Source organism: Coregonus clupeaformis, chromosome 16 (assembly GCF_020615455.1).
Source record: "Coregonus clupeaformis isolate EN_2021a chromosome 16, ASM2061545v1, whole genome shotgun sequence".
In the NCBI taxonomy this organism is placed as follows: Eukaryota; Metazoa; Chordata; class Actinopteri; order Salmoniformes; family Salmonidae; genus Coregonus; species Coregonus clupeaformis.
The window spans coordinates 22,426,442-22,452,370 of NC_059207.1; the positions used below are offsets into that span (position 1 = coordinate 22,426,442).

General features: G+C 46.9%; 1 protein-coding gene across 1 annotated transcript in view; it reads right to left on the reverse strand.

The window, feature by feature from the left end:
* Positions 1-25,929, reverse strand: part of LOC121584486 (sorting nexin-18) — a 43,927-nt gene that overhangs the window by 11,749 nt on the left and 6,249 nt on the right. The window contains exon 2 of the mRNA XM_045225640.1: positions 15,999-16,468. Coding sequence (XP_045081575.1) covers positions 15,999-16,468 — 470 coding nt within the window. The remainder of the gene's footprint in view (positions 1-15,998; positions 16,469-25,929) is intronic.

Here is a 25,929-nt window from a genome sequence, read left to right on the forward strand (position 1 = left end):
CCCATTCAAAAATACAGAACTAAGAACAGATACAGCCCCTGGTTCTCCTCAGACTTGACTGCCCTTGACCAGCACAAAAACATCCTGTGGCGTACTGCATTAGCATCAAATAGCCCCCGTGATATGCAACTTTTCAGGGAAGTTAGGAACCAATATACACAAGCAGTTAGGAAAGCAAAGGCTAACTTTTTCAAACAGAAATTTGCATCCTGTAGCACTAACTCCAAAAAGTTTTGGGACACTGTAAAGTCCATGGAAAATAAGAGCACTTCCTCCCAGCTGCCCACTGCACTGAGGCTAGGAAACACTATCACCACCGATAAATCTACAATAATCGAGAATTTCAACAAGCATTTTGCTACGGCTGGCCATGCTTTCCACCTGGCTACCACTACCCCGGCCACCAGCTCTGCACCCTCCGCTGCAACTTGCCCATGCCCCCCCCGCTTCTCCTTCACACAAATCCAGACAGCTGATGTTCTAAAAGAGCTGCAAAATCTGGACCCCTACAAATCATCTGGACTAGACAATCTGGACCCTTTCTTTCTAAAACTAGCCGCCGAAATTGTCGCAACCCCCTATTACTAGCCTGTTCAACCTCTCTTTCGTAACGCCTGAGATCCCCAGAGATTGGAAAGCTGCCGCGGTCATCCCCCTCTTCAAAGGGGGTGACACTCTAGATCCAAACTGTTACAGACCCATATCCATCCTGCCCTGCCTTTCAAAAAGTTTTTGAAAGCCAAGTCAACAAACAGATCACCAACCATTTCGAATCCCACCGTACCTTCTCTGCTATGCAATCCGGTTTCGAGCTGGTCATGGGTGCACTTCAGCCACGCTCAAGGTCCTAAATGATATTATAACCGCGATCGATAATAGACAGTACTGTGCAGCCGTTTTCATTGACCTGGCCAAGGCTTTCGACTCTGTCAACCACCGCATTCTTATTGGCAGACTAAATAGCCTTGGTTTCTCTAATGACTGCCTCGCCTGGTTCACCAACTACTTCTCAGATAGAGTTCAATGTGTCAAATCGGAGGGCCTGTTGTCTGGACCTATGGCAGTCTCTATGGGGGGTGCCACAGGGTTCAATTCTTGGGCCAACTCTTTTCTCTGTGTATATCAATGACGTCGCTCTTGCTGCTGGTGACTCTCAGATCCACCTCTACGCAGACGACACCATTTTGTATACATCTGGCCCTTCATTGGACACTGTGTTAACAAACCTCCAAACGAGCTTCAATTCCATACAACACTCCTTCAGTAGCCTCCAACTGCTCTTAAACACTAGTAAAACAAAATGCATGCTCTTCAACCGAACGCTGCTTGCACCCGCCCACCCGACTAGAATCACTACTCTAGACGGGTCTGACCTAGAGTACGTGGACAACTACAAATATCTAGGTGTCTGGTTAGACTGTAAACTCTCCTTCCAGACTCACATTAAGAATCTCCAATCCAAAGTTAAATCTAGAATCGGTTTCCTATTTCGCAACAAAGCCTCCTTCACTCATGCTGCCAAACATGCCCTTGTAAAACTGACTATCCTACCGATCCTTGACTTCGGCGATGTCATTTACAAAATAGCCTCCAACACTCTACTCAGCAAATTGGATGTTGTCTATCACAGTGCCATCCGTTTTGTCTCCAAAGCCCCATATAATACCCACCACTGTGACCTGTACGCTCTTGTTGGCTGGTCCTCACTACATATTCGTCGCCAAACCCACTGGCTCCAGGCCATCTATAAATCACTGCTAGGCAAATCCCGCCTTATCTTAGCTCATTGGTCACCATAGCAACACCCACCCGTAGTCTGCGCTCCAGCGGGTATATCTCACTGGTCATCCCCAAAGCCAACACCTCCTTTGGCCGCAATTCCTTCCAGTTCTCTGCTGCCAATGACTGGAACAAACTGCAAAAATCTCTGAAGCTGGAGACGCTTATCTCCCTCACTAACTTTAGGCATCAGTTGTCAGAGCACCTTACCGATCACTGCACCTGTACACAGCCCATCTGAAATTAGCCCGCCCAACTACCTCATCCCTATATTGTTATTTATTTTGCTCATCTGTACCCCAGTATCTCTATTTGCACATCATCTCTTGCACATCATTCCAGTGTTAATACTAAATTGTAATTATTTTGCACTATAGCCTATTTTATTGCCTTACCTCCATAACTTGCTAAATTTGCACACTGTATATTAATTGTATTTCTGTTGTATTTTTTTGATTTTTGTTTTGTTTACTCCATATGTAACTCTGTGTTGTTGTTTTTATCGCACTGCTATGCTTTATCTTGGCCAGGTCGCAGTTGTAAATGAGAACTTGTTCTCAACTGGTTTACCTGGTTAAATAAAGGTGAAATAAAAAAAATAAATAAATAAAAAAAATGCTAGGGTATCGCTAGCAACAGTGCTGCCGCTTCACCACAGACGTGTGACATATGAGCCTGGACTGTTCTGGATGATGTTGTGTGTGATTGTTTAGCTTCGTGTCGTGTACTTTATCTTTGTTAATTCTCTTTGTCATTGTTTAGTAAACCTTGACCTTGTTAATTCCTGCGTCTGCGTCCTGCCTCTTCGTATACTCGGTACGCGTCACAAATATTGGTGCATTACGGTAATGATAAGCAAGTTTTGGAGATGAGAATGCGTGTTTCGGTAATGAGTGTTGCATAGTTTGCCATTGAAAAACTGTACTGAGCTCTTAGAGATTACATCATCAAACAGTCATTAGTTAATCTCAAATGACTTGCATAAAACTAAAATCACTGATCAGTGCAATTGACTAAAATACCCCTTATCTTAGCATTACTACGTGTAATTTCATGCATTTTCAAAAGTGGACTTAAGCATAAAACAACATGCTTTTAAAGTATCTAAATATGTGGGATATGGACCAAAAACATTATTAGGACATCAAACAACAGTATAGGTAAGTGCTAAAACAGGTACAGGTCAAAATGGGGGAAATACCCCTTTAAGTGGCGGTTGCTCTTTGCTGAAACACAAACTCCAGATTGTGGCTTTAAGTATATTAAAAATGGGGTTTAATAAACCCATATTTCTTGACAACCCCTACTTAATCAAATAGCTTATGTTTTACAAAACATCTATACATTAGGTGTAAGCAGTGGTCCTATTAAATAATTAAAGTTCCCAGCACAGCACAACCCATTGACTATACTAGAATGGGTTTATTATCATTACCGAAATTAAGGATCTTATTAGAGAAACAGACCTACAAATGATGTGGTAAATGAGAAACTTGTTTTTTGGTAATGAGAGGCCCTTAGCTCAATCAACAAGTAATAGGAGACCGCCGTTATGATTCTGCAAACAACTGACCAACCACATCACTAAAACCCCACTCATGCCTCCGTGTTGGTAAGGTAACGGTTCTCAAAAATGTCTCCCAATTTGAGCTTTTTTTTGTCATTTCGGTAATGAGAAGGTTAAGTGTGGTAAAGGGGGGTGTTTGAAGATTAGATCCTCATTCCGAAGGCATATAATAAGTGAAGAAATGAAATGAACTAAGGACTGCTCACTCTAGATCACGGTTGACCAACCCCAGGTGTTACTAACCTGATTCATCTTATCGACCTGCTAATTATTAGAATCAGGTGCGCTAGATTAGGGTTGGAGTGAAAACCTACAGGAGGGTATCTCTCCAGGAACAGGGTTGGAGTTAAAACCTACAGGAGGGTAGCTCTCCAGGAACAGGGTTGGGCAGTCCTGCTCTAGATGATATTTTTAAAGCAACTCTAAAAAATGTTACGTAATGACAAATATGTCCACAGACACTGTCTTAACATATTAATTATTATAGTTTAATGTAAACTTAAAGTAGTTTAAAAAATTTATGATTTACAGCAACATATTTCGTGTTTAATTCAAATAAGTTAGGTTTTTCTCAAGTAGAATTGTATAAAATGACCCGAGAATTTAATCCGGACGCATTTCGGTAATGAGAATTATGGGGGGAAAATGTACAATTTATTTAAAATAAGACACTGTGCCATAAATTAAGCATCTTAGTCTTCAGAATAATATATAACCATGATGCATCTGCAACAATCAACTAACTCAATTTGCTACTGCCATGGTTAAAACTAGTTTCATGAGAATCACCCGAATGTTGTTTTTTGCTGCCTAAACAAATTAGTGATTTCGGTAACAGAACTTTCCAGTCAGAGAAGCAACAAGTAAGAAATGAAAACAAAATGGCTGTAATTTGGAAGCAGCTTCAATACCACAGACAGCTGAGACAAGCTGCACCAGTCACACAGACACATGATGTCATTTCCTTTTTACAGCGTGGAAAGTCAGAGAAAAAAAGAAAAGGAGAACTCTAGTGTGAATGTATGTGGGTCACGGGTGACAGACAGACTGACTGGCTTTCCTGCCAAACTCTTTTTACGTTGTTTCCAGGCTTTATACATTGTGTAAAAGGTCCACAGTGATTGCGAACACACTCACACTACCAGTCGTGGAAAACCACACAACGCGTCAGTGAAAACCACATACTGCCTTCCCATGTGACTCAGCAGTCAAATTAAAATGTGTGTGTGTGACAGACTTGGTGTGTGTGATGGTCTGGGACTAACAGACTTGGTGTGTGTGATGGTCTGGGACTAACAGACTTGGTGTGATGGTCTGGGACTAACAGACTTGGTGTGTGTGATGGTCTGGGACTAACAGACTTGGTGTGTGTGGTGGTCTGGGACTAACAGACTTGGTGTGTGTGATGGTCTGGGACTAACAGACTTGGTGTGTGGGATGGTCTGGGACTAACAGACTTGGTGTGTGGGATGGTCTGGGACTAACAGACTTGGTGTGTGGGATGGTCTGGGACTAACAGACTTGGTGTGTGTGATGGTCTGGGACTAACAGACTTGGTGTGTGTGACGGTCTGGGACTAACAGACTTGGTGTGTGTGAATATCTGGGACTAACAGACTTGGTGTGTGTGAATATCTGGGACTAACAGACTTGGTGTGTGTGATGGTCTGGGACTAACAGACTTGGTGTGTGGGATGGTCTGGGACTAACAGACTTGGTGTGTGTGATGGTCTGGGACTAACAGACTTGGTGTGTGTGATGGTCTGGGACTAACAGACTTGGTGTGATGGTCTGGGACTAACAGACTTGGTGTGTGGGATGGTCTGGGACTAACAGACTTGGTGTGTGTGATGGTCTGGGACTAACAGACTTGGTGTGATGGTCTGGGACTAACAGACTTGGTGTGTGTGATGGTCTGGGACTAACAGACTTGGTGTGTGTGATGGTCTGGGACTAACAGACTTGGTGTGTGTGATGGTCTGGGACTAACAGACTTGGTGTGTGTGATGGTCTGGGACTAACAGACTTGGTGTGTGTGGTGGTCTGGGACTAACAGACTTGGTGTGTGGGATGGTCTGGGACTAACAGACTTGGTGTGTGGGATGGTCTGGGACTAACAGACTTGGTGTGTGTGATGGTCTGGGATTAACAGACTTGGTGTGTGTGATGGTCTGGGACTAACAGACTTGGTGTGTGTGATGGTCTGGGACTAACAGACTTGGTGTGTGTGATGGTCTGGGACTAACAGACTTGGTGTGTGTGATGGTCTGGGACTAACAGACTTGGTGTGTGTGATGGTCTGGGACTAACAGACTTGATGTGTGTGATGGTCTGGGACTAACAGACTTGGTGTGTGTGATGGTCTGGGACTAACAGACTTGGTGTGTGTGATGGTCTAGGACTAACAGACTTGGTGTGTGTGATGGTCTGGGACTAACAGACTTGGTGTGATGGTCTGGGACTAACAGACTTGGTGTGTGTGATGGTCTGGGACTAACAGACTTGTGGTGTGTGTGGTGGTCTGGGACTAACAGACTTGGTGTGTGTGATGGTCTGGGACTAACAGACTTGGTGTGTGTGATGGTCTGGGACTAACAGACTTGGTGTGTGTGGTGGTCTGGGACTAACAGACTTGGTGTGATGGTCTGGGACTAACAGACTTGGTGTGTGTGATGGTCTGGGACTAACAGACTTGGTGTGTGTGGTGGTCTGGGACTAACAGACTTGGTGTGTGTGATGGTCTGGGACTAACAGACTTGGTGTGTGTGATGGTCTGGGACTAACAGACTTGGTGTGTGTGATGGTCTGGGACTAACAGACTTGGTGTGTGTGATGGTCTGGGACTAACAGACTTGGTGTGTGGGATGGTCTGGGACTAACAGACTTGGTGTGTGTGGTGGTCTGGGACTAACAGACTTGGTGTGTGTGATGGTCTGGGACTAACAGACTTGGTGTGTGTGATGGTCTGGGACTAACAGACTTGGTGTGTGTGATGGTCTGGGACTAACAGACTTGGTGTGTGTGATGGTCTGGGACTAACAGACTTGGTGTGTGTGATGGTCTGGGACTAACAGACTTGTGTGTGTGATGGTCTGGGACTAACAGACTTGGTGTGTGTGATGGTCTGGGACTAACAGACTTGGTGTGTGTGATGGTCTGGGACTAACAGACTTGGTGTGTGTGATGGTCTGGGACTAACAGACTTGGTGTGTGTGATGGTCTGGGACTAACAGACTTGGTGTGTGTGATGGTCTGGGACTAACAGACTTGGTGTGTGTGGTGGTCTGGGACTAACAGACTTGGTGTGTGTGATGGTCTGGGACTAACAGACTTGGTGTGTGTGATGGTCTGGGACTAACAGACTTGGTGTGTGTGATGGTCTGGGACTAACAGACTTGGTGTGTGTGATGGTCTGGGACTAACAGACTTGGTGTGTGTGATGGTCTGGGACTAACAGACTTGGTGTGTGTGATGGTCTGGGACTAACAGACTTGGTGTGTGTGATGGTCTGGGACTAACAGACTTGGTGTGATGGTCTGGGACTAACATACTTGGTGTGTGTGACGGTCTGGGACTAACAGACTTGGTGTGATGGTCTGGGACTAACAGACTTGGTGTGTGTGATGGTCTGGGACTAACAGACTTGGTGTGTGTGACGGTCTGGGACTAACAGACTTGGTGTGATGGTCTGGGACTAACAGACTTGGTGTGTGTGATGGTCTGGGACTAACAGACTTGGTGTGTGTGATGGTCTGGGACTAACAGACTTGGTGTGTGTGATGGTCTGGGACTAACAGACTTGGTGTGTGTGATGGTCTGGGACTAACAGACTTGGTGTGTGTGATGGTCTGGGACTAACAGACTTGGTGTGTGTGATGGTCTGGGACTAACAGACTTGGTGTGTGTGATGGTCTGGGACTAACAGACTTGGTGTGATGGTCTGGGACTAACAGACTTGGTGTGTGGGATGGTCTGGGACTAACAGACTTGGTGTGTGTGATGGTCTGGGACTAACAGACTTGGTGTGTGTGATGGTCTGGGACTAACAGACTTGGTGTGTGTGATGGTCTGGGACTAACAGACTTGGTGTGTGTGATGGTCTGGGACTAACAGACTTGGTGTGTGTGATGGTCTGGGACTAACAGACTTGGTGTGTGTGATGGTCTGGGACTAACAGACTTGGTGTGTGTGATGGTCTGGGACTAACAGACTTGGTGTGTGTGATGGTCTTGGACTAACAGACTTGGTGTGTGTGATGGTCTGGGACTAACAGACTTGGTGTGTGTGATGGTCTGGGACTAACAGACTTGGTGTGTGTGATGGTCTGGGACTAACAGACTTGGTGTGTGTGATGGTCTGGGACTAACAGACTTGGTGTGTGTGATGGTCTGGGACTAACAGACTTGGTGTGTGTGATGGTCTGGGACTAACAGACTTGGTGTGTGTGATGGTCTGGGACTAACAGACTTGGTGTGTGTGATGGTCTGGGACTAACAGACTTGGTGTGTGGGATGGTCTGGGACTAACAGACTTGGTGTGTGTGATGGTCTGGGACTAACAGACTTGGTGTGTGTGACGGTCTGGGACTAACAGACTTGGTGTGTGTGATGGTCTGGGACTAACAGACTTGGTGTGTGTGACGGTCTGGGACTAACAGACTTGGTGTGTGTGACGGTCTGGGACTAACAGACTTGGTGTGTGTGATGGTCTGGGACTAACAGACTTGGTGTGATGGTCTGGGACTAACAGACTTGGTGTGTGTGATGGTCTGGGACTAACAGACTTGGTGTGATGGTCTGGGACTAACAGACTTGGTGTGTGTGATGGTCTGGGACTAACAGACTTGGTGTGTGTGATGGTCTGGGACTAACAGACTTGGTGTGTGTGATGGTCTGGGACTAACAGACTTGGTGTGTGGGATGGTCTGGGACTAACAGACTTGGTGTGATGGTCTGGAACTAACAGACTTGGTGTGTGTGATGGTCTGGGACTAACAGACTTGGTGTGATGGTCTGGGACTAACAGACTTGGTGTGTGTGATGGTCTGGGACTAACAGACTTGGTGTGATGGTCTGGGACTAACAGACTTGGTGTGTGTGATGGTCTGGGACTAACAGACTTGGTGTGTGGGATGGTCTGGGACTAACAGACTTGGTGTGATGGTCTGGGACTAACAGACTTGGTGTGTGTGATGGTCTGGGACTAACAGACTTGGTGTGTGGGATGGTCTGGGACTAACAGACTTGGTGTGATGGTCTGGGACTAACAGACTTGGTGTGTGTGATGGTCTGGGACTAACAGACTTGGTGTGTGTGATGGTCTGGGACTAACAGACTTGGTGTGTGTGACGGTCTGGGACTAACAGACTTGGTGTGTGTGATGGTCTGGGACTAACAGACTTGGTGTGTGTGATGGTCTGGGACTAACAGACTTGGTGTGTGTGATGGTCTGGGACTAACAGACTTGGTGGGATGGTCTGGGACTAACAGACTTGGTGTGTGTGATGGTCTGGGACTAACAGACTTGGTGTGTGTGATGGTCTGGGACTAACAGACTTGGTGTGTGTGATGGTCTGGGACTAACAGACTTGGTGTGTGGGATGGTCTGGGACTAACAGACTTGGTGTGTGTGATGGTCTGGGACTAACAGACTTGGTGTGATGGTCTGGGACTAACAGACTTGGTGTGTGTGATGGTCTGGGACTAACAGACTTGGTGTGTGTGATGGTCTGGGACTAACAGACTTGGTGTGTGGGATGGTCTGGGACTAACAGACTTGGTGTGTGTGATGGTCTGGGACTAACAGACTTGGTGTGTGTGATGGTCTGGGACTAACAGACTTGGAGTGTGGGATGGTCTGGGACTAACAGACTTGGTGTGTGTGATGGTCTGGGACTAACAGACTTGGTGTGTGTGATGGTCTGGGACTAACAGACTTGGTGTGTGTGATGGTCTGGGACTAACAGACTTGGTGTGTGTGGTGGTCTGGGACTAACAGACTTGGTGTGTGTGATGGTCTGGGACTAACAGACTTGGTGTGTGGGATGGTCTGGGACTAACAGACTTGGTGTGTGTGACGGTCTGGGACTAACAGACTTGGAGTGTGTGACGGTCTGGGACTAACAGACTTGGTGTGTGTGATGGTCTGGGACTAACAGACTTGGTGTGTGTGATGGTCTGGGACTAACAGACTTGGTGTGTGTGATGGTCTGGGACTAACAGACTTGGTGTGTGGGATGGTCTGGGACTAACAGACTTGGTGTGTGGGATGGTCTGGGACTAACAGACTTGGTGTGTGTGATGGTCTGGGACTAACAGACTTGGTGTGTGTGATGGTCTGGGACTAACAGACTTGGTGTGTGTGATGGTCTGGGACTAACAGACTTGGTGTGTGTGATGGTCTGGGACTAACAGACTTGGTGTGTGTGATGGTCTGGGACTAACAGACTTGGTGTGTGTGATGGTCTGGGACTAACAGACTTGGTGTGTGTGATGGTCTGGGACTAACAGACTTGGTGTGTGTGATGGTCTGGGACTAACAGACTTGGTGTGTGTGATGGTCTGGGACTAACAGACTTGGTGTGTGTGATGGTCTGGGACTAACAGACTTGGTGTGTGTGATGGTCTGGGACTAACAGACTTGGTGTGTGTGATGGTCTGGGACTAACAGACTTGGTGTGTGTGATGGTCTGGGACTAACAGACTTGGTGTGTGTGATGGTCTGGGACTAACAGACTTGGTGTGTGTGATGGTCTGGGACTAACAGACTTGGTGTGTGTGACGGTCTGGGACTAACAGACTTGGTGTGTGTGACGGTCTGGGACTAACAGACTTGGTGTGTGTGATGGTCTGGGACTAACAGACTTGGTGTGTGGGATGGTCTGGGACTAACAGACTTGGTGTGTGTGATGGTCTGGGATTAACAGACTTTGTGTGTGTGATGGTCTGGGACTAACAGACTTGGTGTGTGTGATGGTCTGGGACTAACAGACTTGGTGTGTGGGATGGTCTGGGACTAACAGACTTGGTGTGTGTGATGGTCTGGGACTAACAGACTTGGTGTGTGGGATGGTCTGGGACTAACAGACTTGGTGTGTGTGATGGTCTGGGATTAACAGACTTGGTGTGTGTGATGGTCTGGGACTAACAGACTTGGTGTGTGTGATGGTCTGGGACTAACAGACTTGGTGTGTGTGATGGTCTGGGACTAACAGACTTGGTGTGTGTGATGGTCTGGGACTAACAGACTTGGTGTGTGTGATGGTCTGGGACTAACAGACTTGGTGTGTGTGATGGTCTGGGACTAACAGACTTGGTGTGTGTGACGGTCTGGGACTAACAGACTTGGTGTGTGTGACGGTCTGGGACTAACAGACTTGGTGTGTGTGACGGTCTGGGACTAACAGACTTGGTGTGTGTGATGGTCTGGGACTAACAGACTTGGTGTGTGTGATGGTCTGGGACTAACAGACTTGGTGTGTGTGATGGTCTGGGACTAACAGACTTGGTGTGTGTGATGGTCTGGGACTAACAGACTTGGTGTGTGTGATGGTCTGGGACTAACAGACTTGGTGTGTGTGATGGTCTGGGACTAACAGACTTGGTGTGTGTGATGGTCTGGGACTAACAGACTTGGTGTGTGTGATGGTCTGGGACTAACAGACTTGGTGTGTGTGATGGTCTGGGACTAACAGACTTGGTGTGTGTGATGGTCTGGGACTAACAGACTTGGTGTGTGTGATGGTCTGGGACTAACAGACTTGGTGTGTGTGATGGTCTGGGACTAACAGACTTGGTGTGTGTGATGGTCTGGGACTAACAGACTTGGTGTGTGTGATGGTCTGGGACTAACAGACTTGGTGTGTGTGACGGTCTGGGACTAACATACTTGGTGTGTGTGACGGTCTGGGATTAACAGACTTGGTGTGTGTGATGGTCTGGGATTAACAGACTTGGTGTGTGTGATGGTCTGGGACTAACAGACTTGGTGTGTGTGATGGTCTGGGACTAACAGACTTGGTGTGTGTGATGGTCTGGGACTAACAGACTTGGTGTGTGTGATGGTCTGGGACTAACAGACTTGGTGTGTGTGATGGTCTGGGACTAACAGACTTGGTGTGTGATGGTCTGGGACTAACAGACTTGGTGTGTGTGATGGTCTGGGATTAACAGACTTGGTGTGTGTGATGGTCTGGGACTAACAGACTTGGTGTGTGTGATGGTCTGGGACTAACAGACTTGGTGTGTGTGATGGTCTGGGACTAACAGACTTGGTGTGTGTGATGGTCTGGGACTAACAGACTTGGTGTGTGTGATGGTCTGGGATTAACAGACTTGGTGTGTGATGGTCTGGGACTAACAGACTTGGTGTGTGTGATGGTCTGGGACTAACATACTTGGTGTGTGTGATGGTCTGGGATTAACAGACTTGGTGTGTGTGATGGTCTGGGACTAACAGACTTGGTGTGTGTGATGGTCTGGGACTAACAGACTTGGTGTGTGTGATGGTCTGGGACTAACAGACTTGGTGTGTGTGATGGTCTGGGACTAACAGACTTGGTGTGTGTGATGGTCTGGGACTAACAGACTTGGTGTGTGTGATGTCTGGGACTAACAGACTTGGTGTGTGTGATGTCTGGGACTAACAGACTTGCTGTGTGTGATGGTCTGGGACTAACAGACTTGGTGTGTGTGACGGTCTGGGACTAACAGACTTGGTGTGTGTGATGGTCTGGGACTAACAGACTTGGTGTGTGTGATGTCTGGGACTAACAGACTTGCTGTGTGTGATGGTCTGGGACTAACAGACTTGGTGTGTGTGACGGTCTGGGACTAACAGACTTGGTGTGTGTGATGGTCTGGGACTAACAGACTTGGTGTGTGTGAATATCTGGGACTAACAGACTTGGTGTGTGTGATGGTCTGGGACTAACAGACTTGGTGTGTGTGACGGTCTGGGACTAACAGACTTGGTGTGTGTGAATATCTGGGACTAACAGACTTGGTGTGTGTGAATATCTGGGACTAACAGACTTGGTGTGTGTGATGGTCTGGGATTAACAGACTTGGTGTGTGTGAATATCTGGGACTAACAGACTTGGTGTGTGTGATGGTCTGGGACTAACAGACTTGGTGTGTGTGATGGTCTGGGACTAACAGACTTGGTGTGTGTGAATATCTGGGACTAACAGACTTGGTGTGTGTGATGGTCTGGGACTAACAGACTTGGTGTGTGTGATGGTCTGGGACTAACAGACTTGGTGTGTGTGATGGTCTGGGACTAACAGACTTGGTGTGTGTGATGGTCTGGGACTAACAGACTTGGTGTGTGTGATGGTCTGGGACTAACAGACTTGGTGTGTGTGATGGTCTGGGACTAACAGACTTGGTGTGTGTGATGGTCTGGGACTAACAGACTTGGTGTGTGTGATGGTCTAGGACTAACAGACTTGTGTGTGTGACGGTCTGGGACTAACAGACTTGGTGTGTGTTATGTCTGGGACTAACAGACTTGGAGTGTGTGATGGTCTGGGACTAACAGACTTGGTGTATGTGATGGTCTGGGACTAACAGACTTGGTGTGATGGTCTGGGACTAACAGACTTGGTGTGTGTGATGTCTGGGACTAACAGACTTGGTGTGTGTGATGGTCTGGGACTAACAGACTTGATGTGTGTGATGGTCTGGGAATAACAGACTTGGTGTGTGTGATGGTCTGGGATTAACAGACTTGGTGTGTGTGATGTCTGGGACTAACAGACTTGGTGTGTGTGACGGTCTTGGACTAACAGACTTGATGTGTGTGATGGTCTGGGACTAACAGACTTGGTGTGTGTGATGGTCTGGGACTAACAGACTTGGTGTGTGTGATGGTCTGGGATTAACAGACTTGGTGTGTGTGACGGTCTTGGACTAACAGACTTGGTGTGTGTGACGGTCTGGGACTAACAGACTTGGTGTGTGTGACGGTCTGGGATTAACAGACTTGGTGTGTGTGACGGTCTTGGACTAACAGACTTGGTGTGTGTGATGGTCTGGGACTAACAGACTTGGTGTGTGTGATGGTCTGGGATTAACAGACTTGGTGTGTGTGATGGTCTGGGACTAACATACTTGGTGTGTGTGATGGTCTGGGACTAACAGACTTGGTGTGTGTGATGGTCTGGGACTAACAGACTTGATGTGTGTGATGGTCTGGGACTAACAGACTTGGTGTGTGTGATGGTCTGGGACTAACAGACTTGGTGTGTGTGATGGTCTGGGACTAACAGACTTGGTGTGTGGGATGGTCTGGGACTAACAGACTTGGTGTGTGGGATGGTCTGGGACTAACAGACTTGGTGTGTGGGATGGTCTGGGACTAACAGACTTGGTGTGTGGGATGGTCTGGGACTAACAGACTTGGTGTGTGGGATGGTCTGGGACTAACAGACTTGGTGTGTGGGATGGTCTGGGACTAACAGACTTGGTGTGTGGGATGGTCTGGGACTAACAGACTTGGTGTGTGGGATGGTCTGGGACTAACAGACTTGGTGTGTGTGATGGTCTGGGACTAACAGACTTGGTGTGTGTGATGGTCTGGGACTAACAGACTTGGTGTGTGTGGTGGTCTGGGACTAACAGACTTGGTGTGTGACGGTCTGGGACTAACAGACTTGGTGTGTGTGATGGTCTGGGACTAACAGACTTGGTGTGTGTGATGGTCTGGGACTAACAGACTTGGTGTGTGTGATGGTCTGGGACTAACAGACTTGGTGTGTGTGATGGTCTGGGATTAACAGACTTGGTGTGTGTGATGGTCTGGGACTAACAGACTTGCTGTGTGTGATGGTCTGGGACTAACAGACTTGGTGTGTGTGATGGTCTGGGATTAACAGACTTGGTGTGTGTGATGGTCTGGGACTAACAGACTTGGTGTGTGTGATGGTCTGGGACTAACAGACTTGGTGTGTGTGACGGTCTGGGACTAACAGACTTGGTGTGTGTGATGGTCTGGGACTAACAGACTTGGTGTGTGGGATGGTCTGGGACTAACAGACTTGGTGTGTGTGATGGTCTGGGACTAACAGACTTGGTGTGTGTGATGGTCTGGGACTAACAGACTTGGTGTGTGTGATGGTCTGGGACTAACAGACTTGGTGTGTGTGATGGTCTGGGACTAACAGACTTGGTGTGTGTGATGGTCTGGGACTAACAGACTTGGTGTGTGGGATGGTCTGGGATTAACAGACTTGGTGTGTGTGATGGTCTGGGACTAACATACTTGTGTGTGTGATGGTCTGGGACTAACAGACTTGGTGTGTGTGATGGTCTGGGACTAACAGACTTGGTGTGTGGGATGGTCTGGGACTAACAGACTTGGTGTGTGTGATGGTCTGGGATTAACAGACTTGGTGTGTGTGATGGTCTGGGACTAACAGACTTGATGTGTGTGACGGTCTGGGACTAACAGACTTGGTGTGTGTGATGGTCTGGGACTAACAGACTTGGTGTTTGGGATGGTCTGGGATTAACAGACTTGGTGTGTGTGATGGCAAAGTAGGCCTGAGCCTAGCAGTATGATAACGATATCACATTACCTTTCTGTACGTGGATGATATCAGGGTAGTATGATGACATTACCTTTCTGTATGTGGATGATATCAGGGTAGTATGATGACATTACCTTTCTGTATGTGGATGATATCAGGGTAGAATGATGACATTACCTTTCTGTACGTGGATGATATCAGGGTAGTATGATGACATTACCTTTCTGTACGTGGATGATATCAGGGTAGTATGATGACATTACCTTTCTGTACGTGGATGATATCAGGGTAGTATGATGACATTACCTTTCTGTACGTGGATGATATCAGGGTAGTATGATGACATTACCTTTCTGTACGTGGATGATATCAGGGTAGTATGATGACATTACCTTTCTGTACGTGGATGATATCAGGGTAGTATGATGACATTACCTTTCTGTACGTGGATGATATCAGGGTAGTATGATGACATTACCTTTCTGTACGTGGATGATATCAGGGTAGTATGACGACATTACCTTTCTGTACGTGGATGATATCAGGGTAGTATGACGACATTACCTTTCTGTACGTGGATGATATCAGGGTAGTATGACGACATTACCTTTCTGTACGTGGATGATATCAGGGTAGTATGATGACATTACCTTTCTGTACGTGGATGATATCAGGGTAGTATGATGACATTACCTTTCTGTACGTGGATGATATCAGGGTAGTATGATGACATTACCTTTCTGTACGTGGATGATATCAGGGTAGTATGATGACATTACCTTTCTGTACGTGGATGATATCAGGGTAGTATGATGACATTACCTTTCTGTACGTGGATGATATCAGGGTAGTATGATGACATTACCTTTCTGTACGTGGATGATATCAGGGTAGTATGATGACATTACCTTTCTGTACGTGGATGATATCAGGGTAGTATGACGACATTACCTTTCTGTACGTGGATGATATCAGGGTAGTATGACGACATTACCTTTCTGTACGTGGATGATATCAGGGTAGTATGATGACATTACCTTTCTGTACGTGGATGATATCAGGGTAGTATGATGACATTACCTTTATGTACGTGGATGATATCAGGGTAGTATGATGACATTACCTTTCTGTACGTGGATGATATCAGGGTAGTTGGCCAGATGTCCCTGGTACAGCTGCAACAAATCCATTAACGGGTCCACATCATGTCTCGGCTGCTCTGCAAAGTAGTCTCCGATAGCATCGTATGCCTCTCCGGTGTACGCTATCGCCTGGTTCAACCCCACAGAGTATGCCTGCTGGTCCAGCTCAAACGCCTGCCCCAGTACATTAAACGCCTGGCCCACTTTCTGGTACTCCTTCTTAAACCATGTGATCTGTTTACGGGCGAATTCGTTGGTGGTGGCGTTGACTTGGACCACGCTGTCGTCCATTTTCTTAGTGAAAGCTTTGAAGCCATCGATCTTGGACTCGACCTCTACCAGGTCCAGGGGGGGTCCCGAGGGCGAGGAGATAGTGAGGAAGAAGTTGGCCCCCACAATCTCATCCTTTTCTGCCTTCCTCTTCCCCTGCTTCCATGACTTCTGGTCCATGCTGTTGAATAGAACACAATAATAAACGGCAGAGTTAGAGTATATCCCCTATAGGACTACACGGTAGAGATAGATCCCCTATAGGACTACGCGGTAGAGATAGATCCCCTATAGGACTACGCGGTAGAGATAGATCCCCTATAGGACTACACGGTAGAGATAGATCCCCTATAGGACTACGCGGTAGAGATAGATCCCCTATAGGACTACGCGGTAGAGATAGATCCCCTATAGGACTACACGGTAGAGATAGATCCCCTATAGGACTACACGGTAGAGATAGATCCCCTATAGGACTACGCGGTAGAGATAGATCCCCTATAGGACTACGCGGTAGAGATAGATCCCCTATAGGACTACGCGGTAGAGATAGATCCCCTATAGGACTACGCGGTAGAGATAGATCCCCTATAGGACTACGCGGTAGAGATAGATCCCCTATAGGACTACGCGGTAGAGATAGATCCCCTATAGGACTACGCGGTAGAGATAGATCCCCTATAGGACTACGCGGTAGAGATAGATCCCCTATAGGACTACGCGGTAGAGATAGATCCCCTATGGGACTACGCGGTAGAGATAGATCCCCTATAGGACTATGCGGTAGAGATAGATCCCCATAGGACTACGCGGTAGAGATAGATCCCCTATAGGACTACACGGTAGAGATAGATCCCCTATAGGACTACGCGGTAGAGATAGATCCCCCATAGGACTACGCGGTAGAGATAGATCCCCTATAGGACTACGCGGTAGAGATAGATCCCCTATAGGACTACGCGGTAGAGATAGATCCCCTATGGGACTACGCGGTAGAGATAGATCCCCTATAGGACTACACGGTAGAGATAGATCCCCTATAGGACTACGCGGTAGAGATAGATCCCCTATAGGACTACGCGGTAGAGATAGATCCCCTATAGGACTATGCGGTAGAGATAGATCCCCTATAGGACTACGCGGTAGAGATAGATCCCCTATAGGACTACGCGGTAGAGATAGATCCCCTATAGGACTACACGGTAGAGATAGATCCCCTATAGGACTACGCGGTAGAGATAGATCCCCTATAGGACTACGCGGTAGAGATAGATCCCCTATAGGACTACACGGTAGAGATAGATCCCCTATGGGACTACGCGGTAGAGATAGATCCCCTATGGACTACGCGGTAGAGATAGATCCCCTATAGGACTACGCGGTAGAGATAGATCCCCTATAGGACTACACGGTAGAGATAGATCCCCTATAGGACTACACGGTAGAGATAGATCCCCTATAGGACTACGCGGTAGAGATAGATCCCCTATAGGACTACACGGTAGAGATAGATCCCCTATAGGACTACGCGGTAGAGATAGATCCCCTATAGGACTACGCGGTAGAGATAGATCCCCTATAGGACTACGCGGTAGAGATAGATCCCCTATAGGACTACACGGTAGAGATAGATCCCCTATAGGACTATGCGGTAGAGATAGATCCCCTATAGGACTACACGGTAGAGATAGATCCCCTATAGGACTACACGGTAGAGATAGATCCCCTATAGGACTACGCGGTAGAGATAGATCCCCTATAGGACTACACCAGGGGTGTCAAACGTCCGGCCCGCGGGCTGGATCAGGCCCGCAAACGGGTTTAATCCGGCCCGCGAGATGATTTTGAAAAAATAAAATTATAAATAATAATAATAATTTTGTAAAGTATAAAAATGCGCTGCAATTTTTCAATAAAATAAACTGCTGCTCCAATTGCGTCCACTGGATGGCGCAATAGCAATTGTGTTAAGCAAGCAAACTGTTTATACCGGGGCAGAGCAAGTAGGTCAAGCACGTGCAGCCAATGAGCTACTTTGTTTTGCCCGCGATATTTATTACGGCTTCTACTTTTAACATTAAGTGCTTTGGCACCCTCATTGCCCCAATATGTCTCTGTCAAAAAAGAGAAAAGTGGACGCAGAGTGCAGAGTGTTCCTATTTATTCACGGAATTGAATGGGAAAGCTGTATGTTTGGTGTGTTCAGAGCATGTTGCAGTGCTGAAAGAATATAACCTTCGTCGCCACTATGTGAGTCTTCATGCCGACAAATATGACAACTTTCAAGGACAGCGGAGATGAGAGAAGGTGAATGAACTGTTGGCGGGTCTGAAGAAACAGCAGTCTGTGTTTACTCACAGCCGAGACATCAGTGACGCTGCAGTGAAAGCTAGCTACCTCATTGCTAATGAAAATCGCAGTGGCTTCAAAACCATTTAGTGAGGGTGAATTTGTAAAAACATGCATGATGAAGGCAGCGGAGATTGTGTGCCCTGAAAAGCGGCAGGCTTTTTGCAAATATCAGCCTGACAAGAAACACAGTTGCAGACAGGATTTCCGATCTTTCAGTGGATTTGGACAGCCAGTTGAAGCAAAAGTAAAGTCATTTATTGCGTTTTCGGTTGCAATTGATGAAAGCACGGACATTACAGATGTTGCACAACTGGCCATTTTCATCCGCGGAGTTGATGACACATTGACCGTCACCGAGAAGTTCGTGGAGTTGGTGCCGATGACAGATACAACGACAGCAGCTGATATTTTTACCGCACTCGTCGGCGCGCTGGACAGGGTCGGAGTGGACTGGTCCCGCGCTGTCAGCCTGGCTACAGATGGTGCGCCCTCAATGATCGGGAAAAAAAAGCAGGCGTTGTGACAAAGTTCAGAGAGAAAGTGCAATCTGCAAATGGAGGACATGATTTTTTGACTTTTCACTGTATTTTGCACCAGGAGGCTTTGTGTTGCAAGTCATTTAAGATGGATAACGTCATGAAGGTGGTCATCCAAACTGTTAATTTCATCCGATCCAGAAGCCTGAATCACCGTCAGTTTGACAGCCTTCTCAGAGAGAAAGACCACATCTATGGCCTGCCATACCACACTGAGGTAAGATGGTTAAGCCGAGGTGATGTGCTGAGGCGTTTCTTTGATTTACGAGAAGAAATTGAACAGTTCATGGAAGAAAAGGGCAAACCAGTGTTAGAATTTCATTCCGCAGAATGGATGCAGGACCTTGCATTTATGGTGGATGTTACAGAGCACCTGAATAACTTGAACAAACAGCTGCAAGGGCGCAACAAAGTTGTCACGCAGTATTATGACAGCATACGTTCTTTCAAGTTGAAGCTGTCATTGTGGGAGACGCAACTTGCCGGTGGTGATGCAGCTCACTTCCCCTGTCTGAAAAATGTGTGCGCGACCCAACATGTGGCAGACATGAAGCGGTTCAAAGATAAAATAACGGGACTGTTACGGGAGTTTGAGCAACGCTTTCAGATTTATGTTTTTATGTTGATGTGCTATTGTTTTTAATTGATTTTATTTGTATATTTAACCTATTCTTGACTCTGTGGTTCTTGCACTTGTTTGGGGAACAGGATTTCATTATTTTTATCTACATTTCTGCCTGAGAAATTACACCCTGATATAGTTCTGTGATCTGTGAAACAGTTCTGTTAATCACTGAGGCATTGTGTGTTTGTGTGTTCTTTGTCCTCAGAACTTTCAAATAACTTGAGGTGTTTTATGATTAATAGTGATGTTGTTTGTGGCAACAGTTTGGGGAAGTCCCTTTCCTGTTTCAGCATGACAATGCCCCTGTGCACAAAGCGAAGTCCATACAGAGATGGCTTGTCAATCGATCAGTGTGGAAGAACTTGACTGGCCTTGCACAAAGCCCTGATCTCAACCCCACCGAACACCTTTGGGATGAATTGGAACACCGACTGCGAGCCAGGCATAATCGCCCAACATCAGTGCCCGACCTCACTAATGCTCTTGTGGCTGAATGGAAGCAAGTCCCCCCAGCAATGTTCCAACATCTAGTGGAAAGCCTTCCCAGAAGAGTGGAGGCTGTTATAGCAGCAAAGGGGGGGACCAACTCCATATTAATGCCCATGATTATGGAATGAGATGTTTGATGAGCAGGTGTCCACATACCTTTGGTCATGCAGTGTAGTTTACAAGGATAGACCATTACATTTTAAAATGTTAATAAAACAGTTTGACCGTTTTTATGAGTGCGCCACATAAAAAAAGACGTACCGATAGCCGGCTGTTATTGTCGGCCAATCACAGCGGCGCTACAGTCAGAAGCCCCATGTGTAGCAAGTGATTTCTAATCAATGCAAAATGGAATTACAGAATTAAGTTGGCTAAATGAGAAGGAGTAGGCTACAATGAAACAAACAGGTAGGCTGTTGTTTCATATGAATGGTTGTTGTAGACATTGGACAGAGAGCGCAGCAAAACAGCCTCAATTAACCTTGCTACTTTAGCTAACTAGCTGGCTAACTTAGCTGGCTACTGTAGCTAGCTAGCTTCTTTACAACGATTTGATGCAGTCAAGACAGGCACTACCAGATGGTATGATAGATAACCTATGGCAGCAACAAGTTTGTCTAACTAGTGTGAGTTGGTTTGGCTACTTTCTCTCTCCCTCCCTCTGTTACACACTCACACTGGCCCCTGCTTCTGCCTACTCCCTCCCTGGGGCGAATTCATTTTTATTTTTTATTTATTCCACCTTTATTTAACCAGGAAGCCAGTTGAGAACAAGTTCTCATTTCCAACTGCGACCTGGCCAAGATAAAGCAAAGCAGTGCGATAAAAACAACAACACAGAGTTACATATGGGGTAAAAAAACAAAGTAAAAAAATACAACAGAAAATATATATACAGTGTGTGCAAATGTAGCATGTTCTGGAGGTAAGGCAATAAATAGGCCATAGTGCGAAATAATTACAATTAGTATTAACACTGGAATGATAGATGTGCAAGAGATTATGTGCAAATAGAGATACTGGGATGCAAATGAGCAAAATAAATAACAATATGGTGATGAGGTAGTTGGGTGGGCTAATTTCAGATGGGCTGTGTACAGGTGCAGTGATCGGTAAGGTGCTCTGACAACTGATGCTTAAAGTTAGTGAGGGACGCTTATAAGAAATCCCACTATGCCCGCCGACGAACCATCAAACAGGCAAAGAGTCAATACAGGACTAAGATTGAATCGTACTACACTGGCTTTGACGCTCGTCGGATGTGGCAGGGCTTGAAAACTATTCCAGACTACGAAGGGAAGCACAGCCGCGAGCTGCCCAGTGACACAAGACTTCCAGACGAGCTGAAACACTTCTATGCTCGCTTCGAGGCAAGCAACACTGAAGCATGCATGAGAGCACCAGCTGTTCTGGATGACTACGTGATCACGCACTCCGTAGCCAATGTGAGTAAGACTTTTAAGCAGGTCAACATTCACAAGGCCGCAGGGCCAGACGGATTACCAGGACGTGTACTCCGAGCATGTGCTGACCAACTGGCAAGTGTCTTCACTGACATTTTCAACATGTCCCTGACTGAGTCTGTAATACCAACATGTTTCAAGCAGACCACGATAGTCCCCGTTCCCAACGACACTAAGATAACCTGTCTAAATGACTACCGACCCGTAGCACTGACGTCTGTAGCCATGAAGTGCTTTGAAAGGCTGGTCATGGCTCACATCAACAGCATTATCCCAGAAACCCTAGACCCACTCCAATTTGCATACCGCCCCAACAGATCCACAGATGATGCAATCTCTATTGCACTACACACTGCCCATTCCTACCTGGACAAGAGGAACACCTACGTGAGAATGCTATTCATTGACTACAATTCAGCATTCAACACCATAGTGCCCTCAAAGCTCATCACTAAGCTAAGGATCCTGGGACTAAACACCTCCCTCTGCAACTGGATCCTGGACTTCCTGACGGGCCGCCCCCAGGTATTAAGGGTAGGTAACAACACATCTGCCACGTTGATCTTCAACACGGGGGCCCCTCAGGGGTGCGTGCTCAGTCCCCTCCTGTACTCCCTGTTCACCCATGACTGCATGGCCAGGCATTTTTCCAACACAATCATTAAGTTTGCCGACAACACAACAGTGGTAGGCCTGATCACCGACAACGATGAGACAGCCTATAGGGAGGAGGTCAGAGACCTGGCCGTGTGGTGCCAGGATAACAACCTCTCCCTCGACGTGACCAAGACAAAGGAGATGATTGTGGACTACAGGAAAAAAAAAGAGGACCCATTCTCATCGATGGGGCTGTAGTGGAACAGGTTGAGAGCTTCAAGTTCCTTGGTGTCCACATCACCAACGAACTATCATGGTCCAAACACACAAAGACAGTCGTGAAGAGGGCACGACAAAGCCTATTCCCCCTCAGGAGACTGAAAAGATTTGGCATGGGTCCTCAGATCCTCAAAAAATTATACAGCTGCACCATCGAGAGCATCCTGACTGGTTGCATCACCGCCTGGTATGGCAACTGCTCGGCCTCCGACCGCAAGGCACTACAGAGGGTAGTGCGTACGGCCCAGTACATCACTGGGGCCAAGCTTCCTGCCATCCAGGACCTCTATACCAGGCGGTGTCAGAGGAAGGCCCTCAAAATTGTGAAAGACCCCAGCCACCCTAGTCATAGACTGTTCTCTCTGCTACCGCAAGGCAAGAGGTACCGGAGTGCCAAGTCTAGGTCCAAAATACTTCTCAACAGCTTCTACCCCCAAGCCATAAGACTCCTGAACAGCTAATCATGGCTACCCGGACTATTTGCACTGCCCCCCACCCCATCTTTTTACGCTGCTGCTACTCTGTTAATTATTTATGCATAGTCACTTTAACTCTACCCCCATGTACATATTACCTAAACTACCTCAACTAGCCGGTGCCCCCGCACATTGACTCTGCACCGGTACCCCCCTGTATATAGCCTCCCTAGTGTTCTTTTATTTTACTTCTGCTCTTTTTTTCCTCAACAATTTTTTGTTGTTGTTTTATTTTACTTTTTTATTAAAAAATAAATACATTGTTGGTTAAGGGCTGTAAGTAAGCGTTTCACTGTAATGTCTATACCTGTTGTATTCGGCGCATGTGGCCAATACAATTTTATTATTTGAGATAAGAGTCTCCAGCTTCAGAGATTTTTGCAGTTCGTTCCAGTCATTGGCAGCAGAGAACTGGAAGGAATGTCGGCCAAAGGATGTGTTGGCTTTGGGGATGACCAGTGAGATATACCTGCTGGAGCGCATACTACGGGTGGGTGTTGCTATGGTGACCAATGAGTTAAGATAAGGCAGGGATTTGCCTAGCAGTGATTTATAGATGGCCTGGAGCCAGTTGGTTTGGCAACGAATATGTAGTGAGGACCAGCCAACAAGAGCGTACAGGTCACAGTGGTGGGTAGTATATGGGGCTTTGGTGACAAAACGGATAGCACTGTGATAGACTACATCCAATTTGCTGAGTAGAGTGTTGGAGGCTATTTTGTAAATGACATCGCCGAAGTCAAGGATCGGTAGGATAGTCAGTTTTACGAGGGCATGTTTGGCAGCATGAGTGAAGGAGGCTTTGTTGCGAAATAGGAAGCCGATTCTAGATTTAACTTTGGATTGGAGATGCTTAATGTGAGTCTGGAAGGAGAGTTTACGGTCTAACCAGACACCTAGGTATTTGTACTCTAGGTCAGACCCGTCGAGAGTAGTGATTCTAGTCGGGTGCCAGCAGCGTTCGATTGAAGAGCATGCATTTAGTTTTACTTGTGTTTAAGAGGAGTTGGAGGCTACGGAAGGAGTGTTGTATGGCGTTGAAGCTCGTTTGGAGGTTTGTTAACACAGTGTCCAATGAAGGGCCAGATGTATACAAAATGGTGTCGTCTGCGTAGAGGTGGATCTGAGAATCACCAGCAGCAAGAGTGACATCATTGATATACATGGAGAAAAGAGTCGGCCCAAGAATTGAACCCTGTGGCACCCCCATAGAGACTGCCATAGGTCCAAACAGCAGGCCCTCCGATTTGACACATTGAACTCTATCTGAGAAGTAGTTGGTGAACCAGGCGAGGCAGTCATTTGAGAAACCAAGGCTATTTAGTCTGCCAATAAGAACGCGGTGGTTGACAGAGTCGAAAGCCTTGGCCAGGTCGATGAAGACGGCTGCACAGTACTGTCTATTATCGATCGTGGTTATAATATCGTTTAGGACCTTGAGCGTGGCTGAGGTGCACCCATGACCAGCTCGGAAACCGGATTGCATAGCGGAGAAGGTACGGTGTGATTTGAAATGGTCGGTGATCTGTTTGTTAACTTGGCTTTCAAAAACGTTCGAAAGGCAGGGCAGGATGGATATAGGTCTGTAACAGTTTGGATCTAGAGTGTCACCCCCTTTGAAGAGGGGAATGACCGCGGCAGCTTTCCAATCCCTGGGGATCTCAGACGTTACGAAAGAAAGATAGGTTGAACAGGCTAGTAATAGGGGTTGCGAAATCTTCGGCGGCTAATTTTAGAAAAAGCCCAGATGATTTGTAGGGGTCCAGATTTTGCAGCTCTTTCAGAACATCAGCTGTCTGAATTTGTGTGAAGGAGAAGCAGTGGGGGCATGGGCAAGTTGCAGCGGAGGGTGCAGAGCTGGTAACTGGGGTAGTGGTAGCCAGGTGGAAAGCATGGCCAGCCGTAGCAAAATGCTTGTTGAAATTCTCGATTATTGTAGATTTATCGGTGGTGATAGTGTTTCCTAGCCTCAGTGCAGTGGGCAGCTGGGAGGAGGTGCTCTTATTCTCCATGGACTTTACAGTGTCCCAAAACTTTTTGGAGTTAGTGCTACAGGATGCAAATTTCTGTTTGAAAAAGCTAGCCTTTGCTTTCCTAACTGCTTGTGTATATTGGTTCCTAACTTCCCTGAAAAGTTGCATATCGCGGGGGCTATTCGATGCTAATGCAGTACGCATTTTTGTGCTGGTCAAGGGCAGTCAAATCTGAGGAGAACCAGGGGCTATATCTGTTCTTAGTTCTGAATTTTTTGAATGGGGCATGCTTTTTTAAGATTGAGAGGAAAGCACTTTTAAAGAACAACCAGGCATCCTCTACTGACGGAATGAGATCGATATTCATCCAGGATACCTGGGCCAGGTCAATTAGGAAGGCCTGCTCGCTAAAGTGTTTTAGGGAGCGTTTGACAGTGATGAGGGGTGGTCGTTTGACCGCGGACCCGTTACTTATGCAGGCAATAAGGCAGTGATCGCTGAGATCCTGGTTGAAGACAGCAGAGGTGTATTTAGAGGGTAAGTTAGTCAGGATGATATCTATGAGGGTGCCCATGTTTACGGATTTAGGGTTGTACCTGGTAGGTTCCTTGATAATTTGTGTGAGATTGAGGGCATCTAGTTTGGATTGTAGGATGGCCGGGGTGTTAAGCATATCCCAGTTTAGGTCACCAAGCAGTACGAACTCTGAGGATAGATGGGGGGCAATCAATTCACATATGGTGTTCAGGGCACAGCTGGGGGCTGAGGGGGGTCTGTAGCAAGCGGCAACAGTGAGAGACTTATTTCTGGAAAGGTGGATTTTTAGAAGTAGAAGCTCAAACTGTTTGGGCA